Raw genomic sequence first — 26,108 nt, 5'->3', positions numbered from 1 at the left:
AATGGAACAAAGCCCTCGCACATTCCCAAAGCAACTCAGCATATCAAGCGGCCATTTTTAATGAACCAACTTTTCCCCAAACACTGACGTCTCCGGCTCCTCTTTGTGTAATCTTTGAGATTTGAACTCAAGTCAAATGCTAAGCAGGCAAGTGAACATTTTGTGCAGCCAGATGATTTGGCTGGGACAGCTTTCTTGGTAACTTAGCCAGACTGTTTCTTTTTCTTTAATTAAATCCCTGACATTGAAAAAACACTCACAGACCAACGTGAATGACATCTACGCTTTTAGAGTGTTTGACTGGATTCTATGACTTTACACCCTGACAAAATCGTTTTAAAAATAAACATGAGGATGATTTTTAGACGATATCAAATAAAACAAAGTCAGTGTCTGGATTTGTGTTTTCTTTCCAAGTGTATTCACAATATAAGACCAGTTTTGTCATGTTAACCACACATCATTATGACAGTTTTGTGTCTTTACAAGCAAACAAATTGTACACATTTGTAAAATTGAGTTCAAGCACGTTGGTGTTAGCACTTGAGAAATAGTAGCTGCTGTTACACTGTAACAAAACATGAATGGCTGAAATCGGTTGCAGACTTCAGCTTCTCAACACTGTAGAAGAAATAAAGATTTTTCACTACATTCCACATAAAGGTCCTACTTTGACTTACTGACACAAACTGCTTAGTGAAACCATAATATATCTACCTTCTTGGCAATCAGAATGAATAAATGGGCAACCACAAATACATAGAATTCATTACAGTTCAGGAGAGGCAGACAATCGAGTGGCTACCGCCAAGCCCCGAGTGTCTGTGTTAACATTTCCCATCGTCTTCCCTGTGATCTGCTCCAACCGCCTCTGATACACAGCTGAAACCTTGATCTCTGCACAAACACATACAGAAGTCAATTGTTAACATGTGCAATAAGCCTTTAATAAACATGCCATTTTAAATTATTTGTAGATTGTTTTCAGCATGACTCTTACACCTCATGGAGTTGCTACTGCATGAGAAGCTAAAAATCAGTAGCCTCTAACACACTGCAACCTGTTAGCCAGATTACCCTATACGGCTATATTAGTGCTAAAATCCAAAAGCTTTAAAATCATGTCCACAACAATCAGAGTACACCAATAAATATAGTTCTTACCATAAATAAAGTTGTGCCTTACATACCCCAACTCTGGAAACTTGTGTAAACTATGATGGATAAGAGCTTCGCCAGTAATTTCCTCATCCACCTTTAAATTGTTCATTTAAATTTTGTTGAGCACAAAGAAGATTTGTTAGGCCATGTAACCAATGAAAAGTCACTGAGCCGGTGATGGTTTAACAAACCTTTTTTATGAGAGAGGTTACAATCATGGTTTGGTGAGAGGCTACTGGTGGTTGGCTCATACATCTTTAAACATTTGCATGTTTGAATTTGTGCTCATTCAAAGATTGTGTGATGCAAAGGGGAAATACTTTAAATCGTTATTTCTCTCTAGTGTGTATTTAATTGTTTCCCAACTGTGCATCCCTACTTAATACCTTAAAGCTGCAGTAAGCAAAAATCTTGGAAACAAGACAAATTTGTCAGAACTTTGCATCCTTCTCTGTCCCTTCAGTCCCTCCCTTTTTCAAAAAGCGTGTCCATAGAGAGACTCGTGTTCACACGCACATCAGCGGGCCAGAGGCAGCCACTTAAAGCAATACTACAGAAAGTCTAAACTGGGCTCGATCAATATAACACAGCATGAAAAGGCTTTTTATTTAGATAACAGGAATGACTAAACGCAGTAATGTTACACAGCAAAACTATAATGCAGATATGGTCATGCTGTTTTGAGATATTTTGAAGTGTGCATCAATTTTTTCTATAAATGTGATGTAAATGATCATGTTAACCACTGCAGGAGCCACAGGAACGCTGTGTTGCAGGCCCTCATTGTGGCTATCAGCTCGCAGCAAACCACAATCTTACATGTAGATATTGCTGGAACAGGGCCTCAGGAGCTCACCTGTCCAGCAGTTCAGAGTAAAGCTCAAGTCTAGTGTAATCACTGAGTTCTCACCATTACTGGACAGGTTTGCCTAAGTTAACAAACATTTCATTCCGTCTGTTGTCATACTTTCTCTTTGTCTACAGGTTTGAAAATTCCATCTCTCCTTTTTGCATGCTCTTCCATGCAAGTAGTTGTTGCCAACGCTGGATTTGTAGTTTGGACTTTTCCTGCATGTACTGCCAATATTACATCCAGATCTCTTTCAACTCTTGGCACATGCAGGCGCCACCTGCCTATTTTAGCCAACAGCGACACCTCTGCCTAACGAGACCTATAATTGAGCAAACACGCCTTTCATGGTGTGAAAAGTTCTGCAGGGTTAGAACGAAGCCCAGAGGAGATGCAGCGGGGTAGTTGTCCTGTCAGCCCACTTTGGTTGCTAAATGCTACATAATGATTTTGATGCATTTTCTGCCTATTACAGCTTTAATTAGCATCATCCCTGTTGGTACTCATACTCACTTAAGAAGCTTTTCTAATTCTCGCTTTATCTTTGTCACAACAGGTGGACCCTGATAAGTTAAGGCAGTGTAGAGCTGAACCAGTGAAGCACCGGCACGGATCTTGTCCATCGCATCCTGCCCACTGGCCACACCTCCAATTCCAATAATCGGCACTTTGCCTACAACAAACAAATGTACAGTATGTTTCTTTCAGATATACTTTCTTGACTCTTGAGGGGAAAGAAATGGACATAAATGTGTTAAAAAAAAAAAAGAATAAATACGTACCTTTGGTAAGGTTGTACATTTCGCCGACAGTGCAAGTGGAGAGGTCTTTGAGAGGCTGACCACTCAGACCACCAGCCTCAGACTGCTGTGAGTCCTTAAGTATCTCTGGCCTGGACACAGTGGTGTTAGACACCATTAAGCCATCCACTCCCAGCTGCAAACACAGAATGTCCAGAGAAGAAATAATGGGAAGTAAGTGACAAATGTTGTTGTGGCTTCAGGAGCAGCACTGCTGTATTTGTGTGATGAAGAAGGGTCGTCTGACTCCCAGCCCTCCAATGCCAGATGCACTGTGACAAACAGGGAAACTGAGTATTACTCAAATATTTGTTTTCCATAATGGAGGAGAACGGGGAGGAAGATGAGGAAGGGGCAAATCTAACAAACAGTTACTCTCGGGTTTTACATACAACATTTCTGGCTGAGCAGAGCTCTGTTGATGCTGAAAACCGATCAGTTATAAAGCCACCACAGTAAAATAAGAAAAAAGAGATTGCTGAGACCTCACACGTGTGATTTGAAAAGCTTTCATTTAGATAATCATACAGAAAACAGCAGTGGATGAAAAATATGCTATAATTTTACATTTGATAGGAAAACTCCTCCAGCTCTCACTCTACTAAATATTCATTCTTTCATCTTCATTGATATCGCTGCACCAAGCTAACCAAGCTAACAAAGCTAAAGTTAGCTTGCTGCTCGATTCTTCGTCTCCTGACTCTTGCTGTGAGCTCTTCCAGCCTCGATCTTTGACGCCTGATGTGATCGTCATGATTAATACTGCCGTCATGCAGACCATAAACACGGTGGCCTCCTCGCTCTCATGTTAGCTTCTTGGTGGTGTTGTTTTGTTTTCTTCTCTCCTTACATTTGGCGGGTTTTGTTGTTGAGGGTGGCGCTACAGAAACTCGTCACTGTCACAGACGGTTGCGTCACATCAGTCCCAACCAAGGTCCCCGACTTATGTGTGAAAGCAAAATGAAACAGTTCCCCTGGGGAAGGGCAGTTCTTATAACTAAATTCAAGGTGGACAGTTCTTAGAACTGCGTTCTTAGAACTCTGTCCGAATGCGCCTAAAGAAACCTTGATTGTCACCAATAGGAACCATTGGCTCGTTGGTTACCTGCGTGACACAGGTCCACCCACAGTATTACTCAGTATGGCTGGACATCCAGCTATGAGACTGGTTCTGACTCCACAATCATAATGGACTAAACAGTTGCAGCCAAGTTGCAAGAGTCAAAACAAAAGTTTTTGAATAGTCGTGTAAATGGGATATATCAGTCTTTTATAAACTATTTTAAAACAAACACTCCAGAAACCTGCTTTTGCTCTGTCACGGTGGAGAACAGTGTAGACTAATGAAAAATGAATTGAATCCACATTAGGATGAGTGTGGAAGTCTTGAAAGCACCTGAAAACTTTCCATGAGCAGTGTGGGCGGCTGCAACTTTGCGAAGGCTGTGTACAGTTTGCATGTGACATAGAAGGCTGAAGTCATTAGCTCTTCCACGTCTGGGCAATGTGACCTGAAGTGAACGATTTGCATGCATTTCTTTTTCCATTCTCAGGAAGAAACAAAAAAGGAACTAAAAAAATCAAACAAAAAAAAACTGCTGAATCTTTAAACCTGAATAGTTTTCTTTTTCCTAATGTCGGGGTCACACACTCATTTCTGACCAGCGTTGCAAAGACCACGAGAGATGACTGGTTGGACTAAATCAAATGATCAAATCAACAAGGCATGAAAAAAGAAATGTATCCAAATAAGTTGGATACCTCTGTGACGACATCAGCGATGTCTTGTTTGTCCTGGGCAGTGAGGTCAGGAGCAATCTTCACCAGGACCGGAGGTTTGCGCTCTTCCTGCAGGGCATCGCGCTCCTTCAGCACCTGAGCAGATTGTATGAGGAGGCAGCAACAGTTCAACAGCTGGAAACTAGACAAAAAGGCAGTACATGGCTCGGAAAGATGTAAACTATACTACTTATAATACTTATGTATTTAAATACAACAGAATAACCTTGTTTAAACAACACATCGCTATTCAAAAAGTGCATCAAAGGATGGGGTATTTATTCCATAAACTCAAATCTGCTCATCAGGCTTCTCGCTTGTTTTACTCATTTTTTTCATTTGACTGAGTATCAATAGCTAATCCACAGAGATTCTATAGTGCTGAAAGGCTTTTATCACATATGTTGTCACAGTTCTGTGGCATTCATTAACCCTGCCCTTGACTTTCTTTTAGCTGCAAGGGAAAACAGCGTTTGCTCCTCACAGAGGGGCTGTGCCACAGCTGCACAGACTAAAATAGGAACAATACAGGAGTAATTTAAGCATGTTTTGCATATAAGCTAAAAAAAAAAGTTAAAAATAAAAAAAAATGCACAACACAATCTACACCAACACAATCAACACGTTCTCTACACCTGAAAGAGAACGTCTAGCACTGCTACAGATTACAGAACACAGCCCATCAACTGCTGTGGTGTATCTGTCTTTCTGACATTATTGAAATTGTCTTCACTTCAACTAGATGGAAACTAGATCAATACTTAATCCAGGGACATGTCCTTCCTTCCTTTGCTGGGGAACATGGAAACAGTGACAATGACTCCTGTGTTCAACCTTCCCTAAAATCAAGCTGGCGCTTCAGAGGCAGCTTAAAGCTTAGCTTAGTTGTGTTTTAGAGAGGCTTCTACTCACTTAGAATTGTTAATGATAGTATTTCCACAACTACGCTATTTCTACCACAACAACTCTCAGCTGCTCCCCTCTCACTGATAACAGCTGCTTTCTGTATTTGGTTTAGAGGAGCCTGAGGTGGGAGGAGGGTCTTGGCTTATAGCTCAAAGCTTTGATTTACAAAAAAACATAGTTTTTGCAGATGGTATTGTTGCACAGATGACAGAATCATAGGATTAAGCTGTGGCAATGCTTGGCACAAACTTAACACTGTCACAGATGACCAGAGTGACCTTGTGCTGCATTTATTCAGTGTGAAGATGCCTGTACTCACACAGTTGTGCCACCAGCTCTTCTACATTGCAAATGCGCCAACTGCAATGCGCACACAAGGCTTAAAGAATCAAAATGTGCACAACCAACCGGAACAAAACCAAAGCGCATCGGGCACCAGCTGCAGTGGCGTTACTGCTGGAGTGCGCCGCTTATAAACTGAGCTTTCTGTGAGGCGAAAAAGCGTTCAGCTTTCGATTGTCAAAAAAATTGTTTAAATCGTCTTCACGCAAACCTCAACCGAAAGGTTTGCATCCTCTTTTTGCCATTTACTGATCAGTTAGGTAAAAAGAAAGCTTTCATGTCTCCATGGAGGATCCACAGTCACATGAATATTTCTACTCTTTTATGGTTTTTAATGAGAGCTTTCAAGTTTTCCACGAGGTGTAGACTGTTTTTTCCCCAGCACTTTTGGTATTCTTAATGGACATCAAGACAGTCCTACCGTGCGCAAGAGCTGGCTGAGCTCAGCCTTCCCCTGTAGATCTCTTAGACCTGGAGTATTAGGACTGCTGACGTTTACCACCAGGTAGTCTGCCAACGGGCCCAGTGTTCTCACCCCCTCCATGTAATCTGCCCCTGCGTCCTGGGAGAGCTTGTTCTTCCCCAGGTTGATGCCCAGGGGAAGGCCAGCTAGAAAAACAGACACACACGTGCACATATATGAACACACTCACAAACCAGTAGGAAGGTTGAGGTAAACACAAACACGGGTTGCATCATCAGACACAAGACTGAACTGGGGCAGAGAATGCTGATGCTCTAAATGAGCTGTGAGCAATAAAACGTGAGGCAAGGACGGGTCATGATAATTGAAACAATAAAATGCAGGAGAATAGAAAAGTGTACGTAATCTAATTCTGAATTAGCTGCCAAGCTTCCCTCAACAACATCAAATGACACAGAACACACAAAAGACGAAAAATAGATTCATATCAGACATCCTGTAACAGTAAAAAGAAGAAAGCTGTCATTTTAACCCGATGTTCAAAGCAGTTTTTAATCTGATGAAATGAACAGGTTCACAGTAATTTACAGAACATGAACACCAACTAACTTTTACTGTGCTCTTGCTGTGTTTCCTCTCTGGCCTTTAGCCTCTCCTGTACTTCTGCCAAACCACAGCTGTTGAATCCATACCTGGACAAACCACAGGTGAAGAACAAATGATGAAAATGTCAACCCAGTACTAAAAGTAATTCTAAATACATCTAAAACAGCACACTGAAAATGAGCTAAAACAACATCCCGTTTATCATTTGGTGGTTTCTTTTAAAAGCCCCTCCGCTGCGTCAGTAAGAACAAAAACATGCAATCAGCTCATCGTGGTACACAAGAAGTGGACATATCCACTGGTTTGTGAACTGCTCTTTTGAAGTCTCATGAATGTTAATCTTCCATCACCATACTGGCTTTTCAGGAGTAAGAAGTGACCATATCCAGAGGGTGAAACTGGAGAACGATGCTTGACATTTGACTGCACAAAAATGTCTATCGTTGAGGCTTATTATCTATTTAATGAGGGAAGTATGGCCCATTAGAGGCATTTCACACTTCCACATGGCTTCACATCTAAGAAATGCTCGCTACAATCATTTGCTTAAGGTCTATGCAAAAACCTAAACATGACAACATGTTACTTCTAATGGCAATGGAGAGGTGTATGATGTGTACTACATGTTCTGTGGGACTCCTAACAGATAAAACATCACATAAACAAACAAAGACAACACTGAGGTTGCTGTATCCTTCCTTTGGGCTGACACAGGGGCAACAAAAACAGGATTTTATCACTTAAAGAAGAGAGCCAGAGTCCTTCCCGTTCTCTCTCATGTTAACACAGAGACACTAACGCATGCTTTTATTTCCAGTCGTATTGACTACTGTAACGCCCTGCTTTCTGGTCTTCCAAAAAGAAACATCTTAGGTTTACAACTTTTACAGAACTCAGCAGCACGTGTGCTGACGAAGACCAGAAAGCGGGCACATATTACAGCGGTTTTAAAATCACTACACTGACTCCCTGTGTGCTTTAGGATTGATTTTAATTGTTTTTAAATGGTTTTTAGATGTCGTAGGGGTCTTGGACCTTCTTATCTTTCAGAATTGCTTTTACCATATGAGCCCTTGCGCACCCTGAGAGCCTTTTAATGATCCCCAAAGCTAGATCCCAAAGCTTGATCTTTCCAGCACTCTGGCCCCTGTCTGTGGAATAGCCTGAGGGCCGCACAGTGTTGATATATTTTGAAACAGGCTCAAGACTCACCTATTTGATTTGGCTTTTAACTAATGTCGGATTTATTCATTCATTTAATTACTTTAGTCAATTTATATTTTAGTCCTTTTATTATTTTATTCTTTTTACGACAGAGTTCATTTTAGGTATTTTCTATTGTTACTTTATTTTATTTCATATATTTATTTTTTGTTCTGAGCCTTTGTAGTTTTAATGCTTTTATTCCATGTCCCCAGTGTTTCCTCGGTGGGGGCTGTGATCGGCTCTGGCTTGGATGTTTCTGACTCGTGGTGAACATTGGCTTGGCCAGGTGGGGGGGTCTGCTGCAGTGCTCCACTGCTGTGGGCCCCTCGCTGGCCTATAGCTTGGTGTGCATCCGGGTGGAGGCGTCCTAGTTGTGGGTCGTGAGCAACACCAAGTGCAGATGGCCTCCTGTGATGGTGTTTCCTGTGTGTGTTCACGTGTATGTGCTGGGGTGGGGATGGGGGCTGCTTTTAAACATTTAAAGCACTTTGTGCTACATTTTTAATGTATGAAAAGTGCTTTAGAAACAAAGTTTGATTGATTGATTGAAGTTTTGCTGTCATGCATTTCTTAACCTGTCCAGTATTTACTGAGGTGTGCTGAAGTCTGACCATGCTGTACCTTAGCAAAAGTACCACTGAGTCATCTGCCTTTCCCAAACATACCTGTTAATAATCGCGTGATCTGGAGTGAGTCGAAACACGCGTGGTTTAGGGTTCCCCTCCTGAGGTTGTGGAGTGATTGTCCCCACCTCAACAAAGCCAAAACCCACTTTGTACAAGCCATCAACAGCCTCCCCGTGCTTGTCGAAACCTGCTGCAATCCCAATGGGGTTTTTGAACTTCAATCCAAGTACATTCACTTCCTGTAGAAACATATCAGCAAACAGAACAAAGTTTTACAGAGTTTACTGTTAGTTTAAAGTGTCCAGTCGACTTAGGACACAATTCTGTGTCTTACCAATGACGCCGGGTCCTGGTAGCGGTTCAGCGGAACAAGACCCATTCCTATTAGCTTCACTGCCAGCACGTGCGCTGTTTCTGGCCCCACTATCCTCTGCAGCAGAGGCATCAGCTGGTTGGCATAGAAACGCTCATCTCCAACCACGGTGAGGTAAGAAGCAAACAAAAGGCTTCCTGAGCTGATGACCTTCACTGCCTCCTTAAACTGTTTCTGTTGGTGAGAGCATGAAAATACATCTTCAAGAGACTGTATCAGACATCCTGACTGTAACAGAAATAGAGTGCATAGAGTATCTTGATACATAAACACTTAAATATATAAAGTGGTTACATAGTAGCACGAGGAAAATCAAACTGCACATCCTTGCACGTGAAAGGTCTCATTCAATATCACGGAAATTAAGGATAATTCACTAATATCCTCCTGTGCTTTCTGCCCAGTGACAATCTGCTGTGGAAAAGCTGCATCTGCAGGGGTGTGTTTGACTCTAACGTGATAAAATGAATAAGTTTAAACCTGCAGCCATTTTATTATAACTCTGAGGTTGCAGAAACAAGCTGAAAAAACCCAACGAAGCTTCTTTGACACAGTAAATATATAAACAAACAGTTGCTTATAACCACATCCAGTAGTTATGGACTAATATCATTATATCACTTGAAGTCACATTCTCTTAGCACCGGTTTTAGTCATCACGAATTCTCAGAGGGAACGAGCTGCTAACATTATTTGTGCTGTTTGGTGCTTGGTGGGTTGATGACAGGATTTTTGTTGCAAAAAGAAAAGTACAAGCCGCATACACACATTCCGTTTTTTCTTCATTCATACATGAAGCATGTCTCTATCATACCCACATTCACACACTTTGCGATAAGAATAGACATAATAACCAGGTGAGACATGGGTTTTTAAACTGAAAGCTCTGCTTTATGTGAGTTTTTGAGACATGTTGGACTAAACAGGAGCCAGTTTTACAAAAGTAAACATCAAGTGTGGCTCAAATTGAAGTAAAAGTCACTATTCAGATGGCTGTCATAAATCTGTTGTAAAAGCTGGTCTTCTCAACGGGGTACGCTGCACTCAGCTATGGGCATATTTCAATTTTAAACTATCTGAAACAAGGGAAGTGCAGACTGTTGCTTCATTCTCTGGGAACAAACTCATTATGTATTCACAGCCAGAAAGCATCATATTCTGAGCCCTTTTTTACTTTGGACATAACCTGGTTTGTTTTTTAAATGCATTATTTTTGTGAGACTGTGTTAGGCTCATTCTATAAAAACAGAGGTTATTTTGATTGTGAAATCACTTCAATATATATATTTTACATTTTAAGGCTAAGTTATGAATATGACAACGAGGCTGTTTGGACTTATCATGAGGAATTATCGTGCGTTCTGAGTGATCCAGTCACAAGTGGACAGCATTAAGGATGTGAGATGACACTTGGTATTAAAATGCGTCTTGAGAGAGCACTTCTGATCAGATCTCAGTTTACTGCTCTATATAAACATATATCCTACATCACACAGTGAGCTTTCACCTGATTAAGAAACGGAACATCAGTAAAGAATTTTCTGTAAAAATCAGGAATACATTCAATAACTGATTTGTGATGTTGCCTCTGCAGTTTCAACTCTGAACTCGTCTCCTAAAAAATGGCTGAAAAAAAACATCTGCTCACAATAAACAGCAACTTTACAACATGTAATACATAGAAAGGTTGACAGCCTCTTGTAATGCAAACAACTCATTCCCCCAATACTACGACACTCCCCGTTTAGTTGCTGCTGTTTGACATTAAAACTCCAGCTGTGAGAAGCAGAAATACACTCGACAACAAAACATTCACCGATGGAGGTTTTCTGTGAATGATACATCCTGTGACTTTGTTTTTTACAGAATGTATTTTCTGTAAAAAGTCCAATAAAACATCCGAGTGGAAATAAGACATGAGCTCTCCTATAGTAGCATGTAGTCACATAACAGTAGCTATGTGCTAACAGAGCAATAGTACGCGTTCGTGTGTTAGTCCAATTACAAAAAGCTCGATTTTGGTGTGATTTCAGTGAGGAGTTTTGATGCATTTTAAAAGGTCAGCTAAGATTAAAAAAAACAATTATCAGGCTTTTTCTTTTTCTAGTGTTTCTCTTATAAAATCTTGCCTCATGTGCCCCAAACCACATCTGAATGTGGCCTGAATGATCAGCAAGTCTGAGAAATGTGCACTTGTGATCCAATCAGACAGGTCTGAATAGGGTCAGTGATAAATTCTGTTGTAACAACAACAGTTTTGCAAGCACTTTAGAAGATAACACTGTCATCATCATGGATTCGTAAACAGATCAGTTTTTGATGTGTAAACCATCTCAATACGAGAGAAATAAGTAAGACTGATGCAACAGAACAAAATACCCTTGAACAGAATACCCTTCAACCATTTCTTTCTCATTACATCAGATGATGTAAGTCTTGACGGCTGTAGACAAGTCTGTTTAAAAGAGGTTAAAATGATTGCTTGTTGCTTTCAAGAAGACTGACAAAGTTAGACGCAACAATAGGTTTACCACTCTCAGTTTGTCCTGAATGAAAACAGTTATCTGACAACCGATATGTGTCATATCTGCAGGAGGCTTCGGTTACATCTCTCAAACTAACAGCTGGAAACGTGACACATTGCTATACATGTAAACCTTTTTCATGCTCTTTTTTTTTAAAGACAAAGTCCTATTTTCAAAACACAAGGTTAATACACATTCACTGCTATCATGTGTGACTGTGTTACTATCTTGAAGACACCGGCAGAGACAAGCTACTTCTGGTTTATCTTTACTTTCGTGAAGTACAACATAGCTAGCAAACAAGTGCACTGGTGTCAATATAAAATACCATATTCTGCAAGACACACATTGGATGACAGTATCTAAAATTACCTTAAATTGTCCCGCCATGGACGCAATTTGTCATTGCATTAAAGGGCATTGAATGCATTTCCTACACGTTACACAAACACACGCGCCACCAGCTTCCTGTACATCTTCTCGCGATATTTTCGTCAGGCCTCGTAATCCTGATGTGAGAAGAAGCTTTTCACTCTTGGCTGTTTAGCCACAATATTGAACATTTCAAGACGTAATATGGCAGCATAGAATATTTAAGGATGTTAAACTGACTAGATATATGTTTATTTTTAAGAAATTATAATTTTGCACAGACAATAATAGAAATTTTTTTTTTTTTAAATGTTTAGTCCAAATACAAAGTTACTATTGATTAGTATGTAGAAGGAAAGTTTGAATCACCTTTACTGACATTGAGTGATTCCTTCACTTTGCATCTTGTTTGAGTGTCTGCAGTGATTTCCCTAAAGTATTTACAACATATGCAGAGGTTTTTTTTTCCTGAAGGAAGCTCTCTAATTTCCATGTGACATACTAAAGTGGCCTTGCTCAGTTGCAGGTCCAGCCACAGTCCCAGCAGCATTATGAGCTTTTGCTTTGTACATTGCATCAACAATGGACATGTTACTCCGAACCTCTGTCTTTTTGTGGATTTCAGCTGGATGTCTGTCTCTGCTTGACAAGTCTGAGGCCTCTCCAAGTAATGGCCTGCCAGCGATTTGCGATTTTGTTTCAAAAAATGTCTGTTTGGAGTTTGTTGAGGAATCGAGAACCTGGTCCCAGGCCAAGAGCAGCTGTGAAAAGAAAGGAGGGAAGCTCCTGAAGGTGCTCAACAGCCCGATCAAGATCTTCCTGAGCAACATCACCAGAGAGACTAACACCAGTAACTTCACTTGGTGGATGGGAAAAACTATCAAAGTTGACTACCAGGAGCCCACTCAAAGTGAGTGAAATATGTACTTATATGGTTTTCTTATAGTGCTGTTTTACTTGTGACTGTCAAAGTTAGAAAAAGAAAAGTGTCTATTTCAAACCTCCTTCAAGTTGAAAGGAGGGAAAAAATTTAAGTAAAACTTTTCTTTGGTTTAAATTATTATTAAGCATAGTTTATAAAAATAAGTTTATGAGGTTATATATAGGTTATAAAAAGGTCAATAAAACTGTTATATATAAGAAAATGTAACATTAAGTAAAACCAGAAATGTATTTTATGAACCCAAAGGAAGTTGTGCACAAAGTAAGACTTTTCAGGTTCTTTGACTCGGATTCATTTGAATTTGTGTCATGCAGGTGCACAGAATGGATTTAAATGTTTTCGAATACTTTCCCTTGAGGGGAATTCATGTTTTCTTTGACCCATTTTTTTGTAATAAAATAAGATTTAGCTGCTAATATATTGTGTTGTAAGACATTTATCAGGAAAAAATACAAAAAGCGATGTAGAAACAGACGTGAAAGAGCTTAAAAGGAATTTAGATGCCATGGATGCTGCATCTGCCTGGCTCGTGTCAGTAGCATTTTCAGGATTGGTTGGAGAGGCAAGCAACCAGCAGTGTGGGAACCTGGGAATCTGTTATGGTTATTTTTGACAGCTGACATTTTACCAAATTCATTAGTCTGAAAAACTATTAAAAGATTAACTGACAATTGCAGCATTAATGATTGTTGCCTTCACGGGATGACAATAACATAATGGCTGCTCAATTCATTGTCCCCAAAGAAAGCCTTCTCAAGACATGTGGGTGTTTGTACACACACTTCTCTTTGACAGATGTTTCAAGGGACTTCTGCACGTACATAACGCTGAATCCTCTTCAGCTCCTAACATCTAACTGCAGTGAGAGACGAGGCTTCCTCTGCACTCACAGTATGTGAAACTTCGTAATCGCAGCTTGAACTTTGGATCTTTTCTTTCCTTCCCCCTTGTGCTCTTCTCGTTGCCGGCTTTCCTTGCTCATAAATTAGGGTTGTTACCCCTGTATTCTCAAATGCATGCCTGCATTGAATGTGCTGTTAAAAGTGTCATTCTTTTTTTAAAGCCTTGCGATCTCAATCAAGCACAGAGGTAAGCAATAGTTCTCATATATTGTCAGTAAGAAACTATAAGACTGAGTTTTCATGAGTTAGCTTTGTTCGTGTTTTTTTACTGCAGGACATAATCGTTTCCAGTGATGCCACCAGATCTCGTAAGTTAGACTGAAACGTAACAGATTATGATTTGATCTCCTCATTAAGGAGTCTGAAGTCTGAAAACTGAGTTTTTCTTTCTTTCTGTACATCACCTGTAAACACATACCTGTTGATTCCAGGATTCAGAAGGCAGTCTGCTGACATGTCTTTTCTTCAGGTGAGGGAAGCCTCTTTAATTTCACTCAGCCTGGTCATGACTCATGGATAATGGAAAGAATCAAATTGTGCTGAAAATAAGGCCCTTTGTCATTTCTACCTCAAAGTTTGCATGTGCTTTTTTCTGAGGCAGGATGCTGTCAAAGAGTTGAAGGAAATGGAAACGACTGAAGGGCAGCCGACAAATAACAGAAGGGTGGAGATTTTCATGTTACTGCAACGTCTTATTGTATCATTCCATCATGTCATCACACTTTTTATCATGCTTCATTAAATTCTCTCGGATGTCTCTTCTCTCAGAAAAATTTGATCAAGAATTTGTTGGAAGGTGTAGAAAACCTAAACCAGGACGATGTTGACCAAGAGATAGTCCAATCCATCCTTAACGTTAGCATTGGAATCCAACGTCTCTCAATGAAAAAATGCAATGTTGATATCAACCCTAACCCTAAAGTAAGTTCCCTTTACCACCAAATACTTCAATGCCATTTTGCTGTCATTCATCTAACATTCAGATGCTTCTGCATTTATCCCTACAGAGTTTGTTTGAGGATGTTTTTCAGATTATGCAGGCAGTGTCTATGCTGGTAAGTCCAGCAGGGAATGAACCAATCGTCATCAGTTATCCAACAGGCGCCATGTATCTGAGCACGTAGGTATTTATTGTACTTTTCTTTTCAGAGCAAAGTTTCTTTTTTCAAAATTGTGACATATAAAATTTGGTTTCCCTCCCATCAGCCATGAACCTGCTGACCTCGGCAATGCAGTGCTGGGTTCAGAGAGTGATGGGTATTATTTTAAACTCCCCTCATATTCAGCACTGGCGCCACACCTTAAAAATCACAAAAAGATCTCTACGCAGGTCTGTGTGAGTGATGAACATGTGTATTTGTGTCATCGCTGTCGTCTGCAATCTTCTTAACAGAGCTTCTTTCATTCTTAGGTGGCTACATTCTCAAGTAATCCTTATCCCTCTGATGACAACATAACAGGGACTGTTTGCAGTATTCAACTTAGTGATGGAAAGTCAGAGATTAAACTTGAAAACCTGGAGGAGTCGATTGAGGTACAGCTAATGTTAAAATTGTGTACAATATCATAAGACCTTTAGAACTGTGCTTTTTACTGAAGGTTGTTTATAGATGATGATGTTTTACATTCATTATAGACCATTTAGACCATTATAGATAGTTTACTTTAATTCTGTAGGGTATTCTACACTTTCTTTTATGCTGCTGTAACAAGTAAATCTCTAACCTCACCTCTTAACATTACAATGCCTCTTAAGTACTTGAGACAACGATTTAGGGAATTAGAAGTTTCTCTTAAGTAGTAATTATACACATCAATATTCTATTATAAATGATTGAAACATTTGGCAAAAATTTGGAGTCGGCACTCTTTTGAAGGATTACAGTCAGTGTTTCTTTTTGTTTTGTTTTTTTTCTAGATAAAAGCAGTCACATATGTAAGACAAAACAATCTAAATGTCTCTATTTATTTATAGATAAAAAAAGTTCTGGCTTTGTAAAACATACCTTGTAAAAAAGCGTCATGATAAAAAAAAGATTTTCCCAGATCAAGGAAAGGAAAAATTATAGAATGTGTAAGCAAAACAGAGGACATGGAAAAAATATATATATATAACAAATAAAAGATTAAGTATGTTAAGTATAAGTTAGTTCTGTATGCACAAAGCTTTTGCCCTGAGTTTGTGTTCCTGTGGAAAAGTATCACTACACTCAGGGGTCAAGTCAGATGATTAGTTGGCAATTTGTGCTTGTTATCACACTTTTAAATACTTTTTAATACAAGTTACAAAATATATGCCAAACATACCACTCAGCAATAAAAACCTCAATAATTTAAGTGTGTGTAAACGACAAAGATATGACATTCATGTATGTTTTCTATCGACATTATCATTTTATATAGATGTTTTCTTTCACATTAGTATCTTTATAGCCTGTTGTTGAACACACAAAAAAAGAAAGAAAAAAAACAGCAGATGTTTGTAGCTGTTATCGTGATACCTGCTGTCCCTGGCTTCCTCAGATCTTCCTGCATCATCCAAATAGTTCAACAGTGATGAACAATACATTTGTGTTGAAGAGAGACTCAAGATTGCTGACAGAATTCAACATCTCGGACCCTGAGACGACCATCATCTTCAATATAAAACCAAGCATCGATGTCTCACTGTCTCTTTTATTGTCTTACGGTTTGCCACCCAATTCTACGCATTTCAGCAACAGAATCACCATGAACACAACAGGTAGCAGTTGACCTGCTTTACTGTCCTGCCTGAACTCTGATTGCTGTTTCTCTGTGATGTTCAGGCTAGACTTTATATTCATATATTAGCTCATTTTTGCTTTAGATGGATATCGCTGGATGATAACCCCAGAGATGTTACTGCAGACTCCGGGGACCTGGTATATTGACACCAGACTTGAAAATGACCAGAGTGAAACAGACGTAGTGCTGACGATCACTTCTTACTTGAGCAAGTGCATGTACTGGCACACAGGAAATGAGAGCTGGAGCACTTATGGCTGCAGGGTAGGTAGATACACACTAAACTTGCTTGTATTACAGTGGCTCTGCGTGTGCATTCATATTATTGTGGTAGCACTACTTGGAAATCACAAATTGATGCGCTGTATTTCTCTTAGGTGGGAAACAAAAGCACTCCAGAGCATACACAGTGTCTGTGTAACCACCTTACTCTCTTTGGGAGCTCCTTCTTTGTGATGCCAAACCATGTCGACATATCTCGCACAGCAGAGCTGTTTGCCACCGTGTCTGAGAACTACGTGGTGCTGGCCCTGCTGTGCGCTTTCTTTGGCCTCTACCTGATCACGCTGCTGTGGGCTTGTTATGCTGACCGCAAGTCACGCTCTAAGGTTAGTCAGGTCTAATAAAGCAGGTCTTTGTGGATGTGTGTTTCATATAATGTTCTGTTTAAATGAAATTATGGAGGCTCAGCGCACAATACACTGTTAACACAGAGAAACTTAGAAGGCCACTTTAGAAAAAATGTGTGCTCCTCGTTTTCTTCTGAGCTGTTTCCAAGCATATCAAAATCCCCTCACATCTCCCTATTAAACTTTCACCCAACACAATCCTATTTATCCACCACATGTTTATGCAGAGGAAGATGACTCTGCTGAAGGATAATCACCCTGGAGCACTGTACAACTACCTGATCAGTGTCCAAACTGGCCATCGCAAGAATGCTGGGACTTCTGCTAATGTAAGAGTTTCCTTTCTACTGAGAGGATTTTATTTATTTTTTATTTTTGCAAGTCATTTAAATCCCATATTTCATTGCGAATAATATGAGGGCCTCACATCATGTGTTTAAACTGAGATTTTTATTGTTTTTTTTCTAAAAGAATAATATTTGTTTTGAATTTGATACCATGAACCTTTATTAAAACAGATAAGACAAGGACATATTTACTACTGTGTTTGGGAACTTAGGAGATGCATTGTTGCAGTTTAAAAGCAAAATGTCTAATTTTTGTTTACATTAGATACCAGCAGCTCAACAGCTCCAGGAATGATGTGGAATATTTTCATTTTTTAATGCACTAAATGTTTTCAGTGGGTGATTAGTCTGGCCTCTTTTACACTCATGCTGCTGTAGTAAGTGCAGAATGTGCTGTGGTGTCGTTCTCCTGAAGTCAACAGGTCTTTCCCTTAAAAAGATGTCATGGAATCTGGCAGACAGCATTCGATATGTAGCCCCAAAGCCTGTTTACATTGTTCGTTACATTATTCTCACTGCATCTCTGTTCACAGATGCTCAGTGAGATTAAACCCTTTTTAAAAAAGAGCACAGCCAGTTAATTAGGTATGCATTGATTTGGTATGATTTTAATTGTATTCTGCAAAGCATTTTCACTTTTTTGGAAACAGAGCTGTACTTATATTTTGACATAAAGACCTATAGTCATGGTAACATGTTTTTCGGCTAGTAACAATATGTTGTATTTCAGATTAAATAATTTCACCATTCCTCTCTGACAATTAATTGATTTAGTTCAAGTTTCAGTTTGAACATACCCTCAAATATGAGGTACAGAAAGCACAGACTCAAAATTGTTTGGAAATCTAACAGGCAGACGTCAAGAAAAATGATTTCAAGAGGTCAATTTGTTTGCCTTCCTCATGCATAGTTTCAGTTTTTTTCCAAGTCTTCAAACAGTATGAAGTTACTTATTTGACTATATCTGGTACTGGAAAATAAGTGTGGGTTAATGATGTCCAACTCCAGAGCTGTTTCATCAGCTCACTGTGCTCTCCTGCAGGTCACAGTGAAACTGACTGGGTCAGATGGAGAGAGTAGCATACACAACCTCACTGACCCTGACAAGCCTGTGTTTGAGAGAGGGGCTACGGATATGTTCCTTTTGGCCACACCCTTCCCACTGGGCGAAGTGCAAAACATCCGGCTGCAGCATGACAACTCTGGAGGTCACCCATCATGGTAGAAGAGTTTTTTTTTTAAACAACAACAAATGCATTTAAAACTGCATCACATCGGATTTCATGCTTGAATTTTCGCAAGTTTTCAAATATAGTATTTAAATATAGCAAGGCTTATTTTTTTGCTTGTTTTTTTTAAGTTTTGAACCACTTCTTGTAACCTTTCATACCACCTCGAGCTTAATATCCAAATGCAAATGCACTCACTGTAAATAGGCACGAGCTGTACTGTAATACAGATATACAGAAAGTGATAAAAGTTTCATCTTTGTTTTAATGAACTTCTGTTATAAAAAGGTACATTAACAAGGTGACCATACAAGACCTTCAAACTCGACAAGTGTGGCAGTTCCTCTGTGGCTGCTGGCTGAGTAAAGACCGAGAAGATGGCATGACCAAGAAAACCTTCAATGCTGCAAAGAGCAACGAGATCGCCAGCTTCAGGTCAGAATCTGGGCTTTTCACGCTAATCAACCATCTCAGCTCCTGATAAAGCCTTGTTAAATGATCAGTGCCACTGTGTGTTTCTATTTTTTCAATCAGGAATATTTTCCACAGCAGAACATCAACTGGTTTTAGGGATGAACACATCTGGGTGTCCATCGTGGATCCTCCCTCTCGTAGCCCGTTCACACGTGCCCAGAGGGTTTCTTGCTGCATGAGCCTGCTCCTCTGCACCATGGCCATCAATATCGCCTTCTGGAACATTCCTGTGAATGAGAAGTCCCCAGTGCTCTTTTCATTAGGTGACTTCAGTCTTATATTGCTTAATGACAAAAAAGGCAAAGTTTTATTCAGGAAGAAAAGCTGTTGTCTCTTGATCCTGTGTCTTATCTCCAACACTTCTGGTTTCAAATGTGCAATTTGAAACCTCTGAACATTGTCACCACATCATTGTGTCTTTAGGTTTGATTACATTTCTTTGCTATAATGTCTGTAGCTGGTTTGTTGCCCTTGACCAAAAAATAGGAAAAATCTGAAGCCTTGTTGTATTACATTATGTGCATGGACTATTATGTGCAGTTACAACAACATGCTGTTTTACAGACAGTCCATGAAAAATAAACACACCTGGCAAAAATAGCATATTGTTCCCCCCTCTCCACATTTCCCCAGTACCATTTTCAGGGGAACTGACGCGTTATTAAACGAAGCCAAGCTCCCTTTAGTACTCGCAGTGCCCTCAGGGGGAAAGCCTATTCTGTTGTGCTGGCTCTGTGTGTAGACACACTTATCTTGCACAAACTAATAAACTAAATTATGCGAAAGAATGAACCAAAATGTGCAAACAAATTATGCAGTGTTTTCTGTCTGCCCAGTGCAGTAAAAAATGGCCATGGAATTGTTATTTTTTGTCTGCAGTTCCTCTTAGGGCACTTAGAAATGGTAAAACGAACTGTATTCATAAAGCACTTTAGTCTAGTTGACAGGTCAAAACACTATTACACTACAAGCAACTTTTAACTCATTCACACACACAGCACTTTTTAGTTTATACAGTGTTACAGTCACACACATTCACACAATGTGAGGTTCAGTGTCTTGCTCAAGGACACTTTGACATGTGTTCTGGGAAAGCCAGGGATCAAACCACCAACCCTCTAACTGGCAGACAACCCTCTTCCTCCTGAGCTACATCCCCCCCAAGAATTAAATAAGAAGCATGAAATAAGGGTAATATGATATGTAGGAAACTAAAGTTATACTATTCTGCAGAAGTGAAGGACCACATCTGATTGGTTTTAGATTTAGGTGGATTCATTTGCTCTTTTACAGATCCCAGAATACTAAATCAGGCTAAAGGTATAGTTAAATGAAAGTGCTTTTAGTTCATATAAAAAAAGTTACAACATTTGATATTAATAAACAAAGATTTGTTTACAGGTGTTTAATCAATACCTAAAGCAAGACCTTAATGAATGGTGGGTGTGGGACTGAAATTTCCCAGGTAGTCTGAGCTTCCTGCTACTGCAGCTGTTTTTGGATGTAATTGGCTGTAATTCACATCAACATTGTGTCGTCACTCTTCCACGTGTGCAGGGTCATTGCACATCACTTGGCAGGAGATTATGGTGGGGGTCCAGAGTGGTCTCCTCATGTTCCCAATCAACATCCTCATCATCACCATCTTTAGAAGCATCCGACCTCGCGTGATTTCGAAATCTCAAAAAGGCGACCCTGAGGACAACTTTAGACCCCCTGCAGTTACCATACCCAGCATTCTGAAGGTGTGCTTTGTTTTGTTGGGCTTTGACTTAGCCTTACTTTTTGGAACAGTTGAGAGCAAATCATTAAATCAAACATGAATATACTTTCATATACAGGAAACAGAGGAGGTCCTTTCTCTGGTGAGCAGGAGTCCAAGAAACAAGATGTCAGAGATGCTCTGTCTTGAGTCCACTGCTGACCTCTGCCCTGCCCTGGACAGACTGCATATTCTCATCCAGCATATGCAAGGTAGTTTATTCATTATGTCTGACAGAAAGTAAATAAACACCAAACACCTCCCATTTAATGTAAAGTTGATCAAACGCACACAAAACAAACGGGGAAGCATTATACAGAGACAAAAGAAAAAAAGAAAAACATGAAAGGGCAGCAAAAGAATGATGAAAACTTTATAAAAAGAAAATAAGCACCAAAGGGCACAGATGTACTGTATTCTATCAATAATAAACCAACAGAGCATATATCTCAACTCTTTACAAACATCCTCATACTGTCTGTCACTGTTTGCTCCTTGCTAATAATTTCCTTATGACATGCGCCACAAATTGAATACTTTTATCAAATCATTAGGACTTGATAATGATAATGGCAGTGAGAATCAGCATTGAAACATACACGTCTGAAATAAATCAGCACTAAAAAAAATACAACTTCACGCCCAGGCATGAGCATGAGAAACGTGACTAAAACAGTACATTATTTATGCATCAACCTATCACAGGTGAGAGCGAGAGTAACAACCACTGGGTCTACTGCAGCAAGTTCCTCCTGGCTGGTTTTTGTCACCTCCTGATGTGCTTGGAGAAACTGGATGGAAAAAACTTTCCGAGTCCACAAGACTACCAGCAAGCACTCAGTTTCACCAACCTGCTGGTTCGCAAAGCAGAGATGGTCTTCAGCAGCCACCTGTCCAACTGGTCGGCCAACTCACACACACACAGATATGTTTTTACAGCACAATTATTTCTGGTTTTATTCAAGAAGTGTCATCTTGAGTGTTTTGTCGTCTTTGCTCCATTATCTCTCATGTCTTTCCTCACCTTTATGCAGCCCACCTCCTGTGAGGAAGAAGAAGAAGAGGTCAGCGGGCTTCCGGCTCCCCTGGTGGTGTGTGTTCGTGGGATGGTTCCTGTTGGTGTCCATCAGTGTAATATCCACTTACTTCACCCTGTTGTACGGTTTTGAGTATGGCAGAGAAAAGTCCATCAAGTGGGTAATGTCTTTGGGCCTCTCCCTCTTCGAGAGCATCTTCATCCTGCAGCCTCTAAAGGTTATTGATATTTCATTTTTTGTAATCTGAGTCAGTTTGTTGAAAAGACCCTTCTCTCTCTGTCTTTCAAACATACTGGTGTTTTTTAATGGTTTTCCTGCGGCTTGTTTGTGTTCACAGGTGATCGGTGTTGCTGTGTTTTTTGCCCTGCTGATGAAACCTGTAGCTGTGGAAGACACTGAAGAAGTGGAGCAAGTGCTGTTAGGTAAGAACATAATGTAGGTTGTGTCTGACCAGTGTGGGTTTAACTTGTTTCTGACTGTTAGTGAAAGATTGTAGCTGCTTTATTGAAAAAAGTGTGTATCTAGAAATATTGCCATATGTCTATTTAGTCATCATTATTAAAGATGGTGAAAGAAGGTGTAAAACATATTTTGATGTTAGTCGTGGTGGTAACAATACATCAAATTGATACTTCCATGTGTAAGTCATCTCTGTTTTTAGTACTATTCACACCAATTACCTAAATTATGGTAAAATAAAGTGTTTTACCATCATTTTACACATTACTTTGGTCCAGTCTCAGAACATGGTTGATTCAAGATGATTACAGATGTGGTTTGCAGCTGCTGTGGGTCAAAAGCTATAAAAACCCACTGCACAGCAGCTTCTCAGCACCAAAAAGCAGATGGACACAAGTGAACATAATGAAGCATTTAGTAGTTAGACAATCATTTCCCCTCAGGGGTTTGTGGAGACTAAAACAGAGAACAGAGAGGCATTATTTTTTTTAAATGATTTTCAATAAATGGCTACAAATGACTGGGAACGTTGCACTGAATCTACTGGCTGTTTAAAAAGGACGTAGTAAAAGAAGTGGACAAAACACTCAACAGGTTGCCACTGGATTAAAAGACAAATGATTGTGTTAGTCCAACCAAAACTGAACTTTAAAAATGGCAACTTAAATCATGCCAAATTAAGATTTAGAAAGCCAGACTAACGTACACAGATAATGCAGTTGGGGAATTAATAAATTCCTGCATGTAAACAATCAGCTAGACTCAAATGAGCCTAAGCACTCTGCACATGCTCCAAAGTTTCATCTCTCTGTATCTTTTTGTGCAACAGTAAACTGTAAGTGTATATTAATGCAGCCAAATTCCCAAATCATCACATCTCATTCACAATTTACCCTTTTTTTTTGTCAGACAGCTGAACCTATTAAGACAATCTGTCAACTCTGGGTCACAGCTCAGGGGGTAGAGTTTTTACCTTTTTAACCGAAAGGTTTGCTGATTTAACCTCCAACTTCCCCACACTACATGTCAGAGTGCTGTCGGGCAGGATACCGAACCCCACATTGCCCCAAAACATGCTTCATACTTTTAATTTGCTTCAGATAGCAGCATCTGCTAATTTATTGCATTAGAAGTTTGCTGAATTTATGCAGTGAAATAACAGCTTTGATTTGCAGCACCACATTCGCTGATCCTCCGTCACAACTCTCACAAAACATATTGAACAAATGCTATCATAGAAGAGAACAAGGAAACTTCAAACTGAAATGTTCTGCATGATTCATGTTATTGTGTCTTATTGTGAACACAAATATTAAACGGGAGCACAGTGATCTGCTGCTATAACGAATGAGGGACAGTGAAGTATGAAAGGTGGCCCCTTTGCCCTCCATTCTTCCAGCACACTTGCTTGCTAAAATATTTTTTGCCTTGTTTGTCACTTCAAAGAGAGAGTTTTCATAAAATATAAAATAATTTACATAACGAAAACTGAAATAGAAATCCAAGGATAGCAGTGCTGCCTGAACCAACCTCTCAATTTGATTTTACACACAAATTTTTTATTCATGCCTCATAAGGCACACAGAGGTTGCCTTGACAGCTTATTTCAGGCTGACTGCAGAGAGCTCTTATGTAATTATGCTTATCACACAGAAAAAAAATTTTTTTTGGTGACAACTACAGTTGAGTGACCCTTTTAGTTTTCTACTCCCTCAGGTGACTTCTCACTTTAAATTGTATCAGTACACACTTCCTTCAGTTGAAGGAAACTAAAGTGCCGTAAGTCTCACTGCAGTGTTTTCTCTATTTAACAGAGCAAGAAGAGAAGTGCAGAGGGTACACCGGCAGGTTTTCACTGTGAGGGCGCAACGTTTTACAGGAAATGCCATCTTCTCTATGAGCGCTATCACCACAGCATCCACTCACCGCTTTCACACTTGTTTGCATTTACTTCATAAATATCAAATTACATAAAATATTCTGGTGTTGGCATATGTACAGATTTCTGTAGTGGTGACTCAGAGGAAAGAGGCCAATAAATAACTCTGCTTGGATCTAAAAGTGTCCTTGATGCTGTGTATGTATATGACGAAAAACTGCTTATTTGAAACAGCTGTTGTTCAGTTGTGGATGCACTTTTCATTTAACGTGAACTTGCAAAAGTAAAGTAGTCAAGTCCATTGACCGATTAGAGAGACGTTGGAGCTTTTAGATGAACTTTTTGTGTGATTTTGAGAGGAAAAAGCTGTTATCGATCCAATAAAGATAAACATAATCCACGAGTAATGGAATAGAAATTTATACTCAAATACTAAGTTAGCAGAACCGGTGTCTTTTAATCAGTTCTTCATTATTTCCTTAGTTGTTTTCATTTGGGTTTAACTGTTGCATTATCAATTTGCGAATGGGAGGGTGCATGGTTGTTTGTCTCTGTTTGCCCTGTGATGGACTGGGGATGCATGCAGGGTGTACCCTGCCTTTCACCCCCATCTGGGATAGGATCCAGACCCCCCCCCCCCCCCCTTTATCAACCTAAATTACTTTTAAACAGCCTATTAAACAGTTGAAATGCTGAATTCTTCTTGTTTTGATCAAAACTCTCAATGCCTGTAACTTGTGCAGAGTCATTTAAAGTCAGCTACTTTAAAAATGTGAACATCTTCTAAAAACTTATGCTACTGTCAGCATCCACCACAGCGAGTGATGGCCAACCGCTGACTGTGAATGAATGCACACTTGTGAGGACAAGATGAAGGGTGCACTTATGTAATTGTACATATGGGAGCTAATGGTTAATTGATCACTTTTTTCATTTGACTACCAACACCGAAATACATGCTGAAAGTGCATGTTATCCCTTTTCATCATTCATGGCTGCTACTGTGAGATTCAGTCTATACTCCCTCTGAATGATTTATGCAACAGACCTAACTACAAGTTTGTGCTTTTGGTTTTAGAATACATGCATTCCTGCAGACACTTTAAAGACCTGTCTTAAATCTTCTGGGGTTTTTTTTAATCATAAATTACTTACCATATTTATTGATTTGATTTATTGATACTGTAAGTGTGAATTAGAATAAAGTGTTCTCTGTTAAAGTCTCAACAAATTTAACTGTGTGACATTTAATTTCAAAATAAGCCGAGACCAACGGGTTGCGAAAAGTCTTTGGAGTGGACGATGAAAACCCTGAAAGCCTCAATCATCTGTATGAGGAAAGGAAACATTTTGCACTTTCCTAAAAAGTCCATATTTTCCTTTCTTTGCGTACAGACTGATCAATAAGATGGCTGTAAGATTCAGAAAGCCTTAACTGATTGTTAAACCACAAATCTTTTGCTGTGTGACAAAAAAGAAGTTGTTTTTGTGTTAATGTTATGATTGCATTAAAAAAAATTCACATTCTCTTCTATAATTAATGTTTCAGCACTGGTTTCTGTTGGTTTCCTTAACAAGACAACTTCTGAAAATAAATGTAGACTATTATCCCAAATAGGACAGTTTTTTTTAATCTAATTGGATTATAAATCATTTTAATTGGAGTTTAATTTAACTTGTTGACTTTCTGTTTGCCCCGAGATGACTTTTG

General features: G+C 39.5%; 2 protein-coding genes and 2 long non-coding RNA genes across 5 annotated transcripts; 3 read left to right on the top strand and 1 right to left on the bottom strand.

The window, feature by feature from the left end:
* Window positions 1–398: 398 nt before the first annotated feature.
* dhodh (dihydroorotate dehydrogenase) lies at window positions 399–12,055 on the bottom strand. 2 transcript variants are annotated; one of them, XM_072380721.1, is made up of 9 exons: window positions 11,971–12,055; window positions 9,035–9,247; window positions 8,740–8,939; window positions 6,872–6,954; window positions 6,260–6,447; window positions 4,573–4,686; window positions 2,794–2,947; window positions 2,525–2,684; window positions 399–897 (listed from the first exon to the last, which is right to left on the bottom strand). In XM_072380721.1, the coding sequence occupies exons 1-9, from the start codon at window positions 11,986–11,988 to the stop codon at window positions 828–830; spliced, it is 1,200 nt and encodes a 399-aa protein (XP_072236822.1). In that variant the 5' UTR covers window positions 11,989–12,055; the 3' UTR covers window positions 399–827. The 2 variants fall into 2 exon arrangements, with proteins under 2 accessions (XP_072236822.1, XP_072236823.1); XM_072380722.1 differs by lacking the exon at window positions 2,525–2,684.
* Window positions 12,056–12,501: 446 nt separating this feature from the next.
* Window positions 12,502–14,007, top strand: LOC140302433 (uncharacterized). The gene is made up of 3 exons (XR_011914968.1): window positions 12,502–12,880; window positions 13,709–13,804; window positions 13,977–14,007. It is a non-coding gene; the product is annotated as an uncharacterized lncRNA (long non-coding RNA).
* Window positions 14,008–14,087: 80 nt separating this feature from the next.
* On the top strand, window positions 14,088–14,879 carry LOC140302432 (uncharacterized). Its single transcript, XR_011914967.1, has 4 exons — window positions 14,088–14,123; window positions 14,247–14,284; window positions 14,417–14,736; window positions 14,823–14,879. It is a non-coding gene; the product is annotated as an uncharacterized lncRNA (long non-coding RNA).
* Window positions 14,880–14,921: 42 nt separating this feature from the next.
* Window positions 14,922–24,518, top strand: pkd1l3 (polycystic kidney disease 1-like 3). Its single transcript, XM_072381313.1, has 16 exons — window positions 14,922–14,935; window positions 15,022–15,145; window positions 15,227–15,349; window positions 16,339–16,558; window positions 16,664–16,845; window positions 16,959–17,189; window positions 17,438–17,539; window positions 18,600–18,778; window positions 19,075–19,221; window positions 19,321–19,523; window positions 20,818–21,005; window positions 21,102–21,234; window positions 21,728–21,923; window positions 22,057–22,276; window positions 22,397–22,481; window positions 24,333–24,518. The coding sequence occupies exons 1-16, from the start codon at window positions 14,922–14,924 to the stop codon at window positions 24,377–24,379; spliced, it is 2,394 nt and encodes a 797-aa protein (XP_072237414.1). The 3' UTR covers window positions 24,380–24,518.
* Window positions 24,519–26,108: the final 1,590 nt, after the last annotated feature.

Source organism: Leuresthes tenuis, unplaced genomic scaffold (genome assembly GCF_036924035.1).
Source record: "Leuresthes tenuis unplaced genomic scaffold, fLeuTen1.0.hap1 SCAF_2, whole genome shotgun sequence".
In the NCBI taxonomy this organism is placed as follows: Eukaryota; Metazoa; Chordata; class Actinopteri; order Atheriniformes; family Atherinopsidae; genus Leuresthes; species Leuresthes tenuis.
This window is presented reverse-complemented; position numbering and strand designations above follow the sequence as displayed.

Excerpts from the sequence above, each read along its gene's own strand:
- dhodh (XM_072380721.1), bottom strand. Across the intron at positions 8,940-9,034 it reads ACCAGGACCCGGCGTCATTG|GAAGTGAATGTACTTGGATT; the intron begins GTAAGACACAGA and ends ATGTTTCTACAG. Across the intron at positions 6,955-8,739 it reads GATCACGCGATTATTAACAG|GTATGGATTCAACAGCTGTG; the intron begins GTATGTTTGGGA and ends TGGTTTGTCCAG.
- pkd1l3 (XM_072381313.1), top strand. Across the intron at positions 16,559-16,663 it reads AATCACCATGAACACAACAG|ATGGATATCGCTGGATGATA; the intron begins GTAGCAGTTGAC and ends TTTTTGCTTTAG. Across the intron at positions 19,524-20,817 it reads CCCAGTGCTCTTTTCATTAG|GGTCATTGCACATCACTTGG; the intron begins GTGACTTCAGTC and ends CCACGTGTGCAG.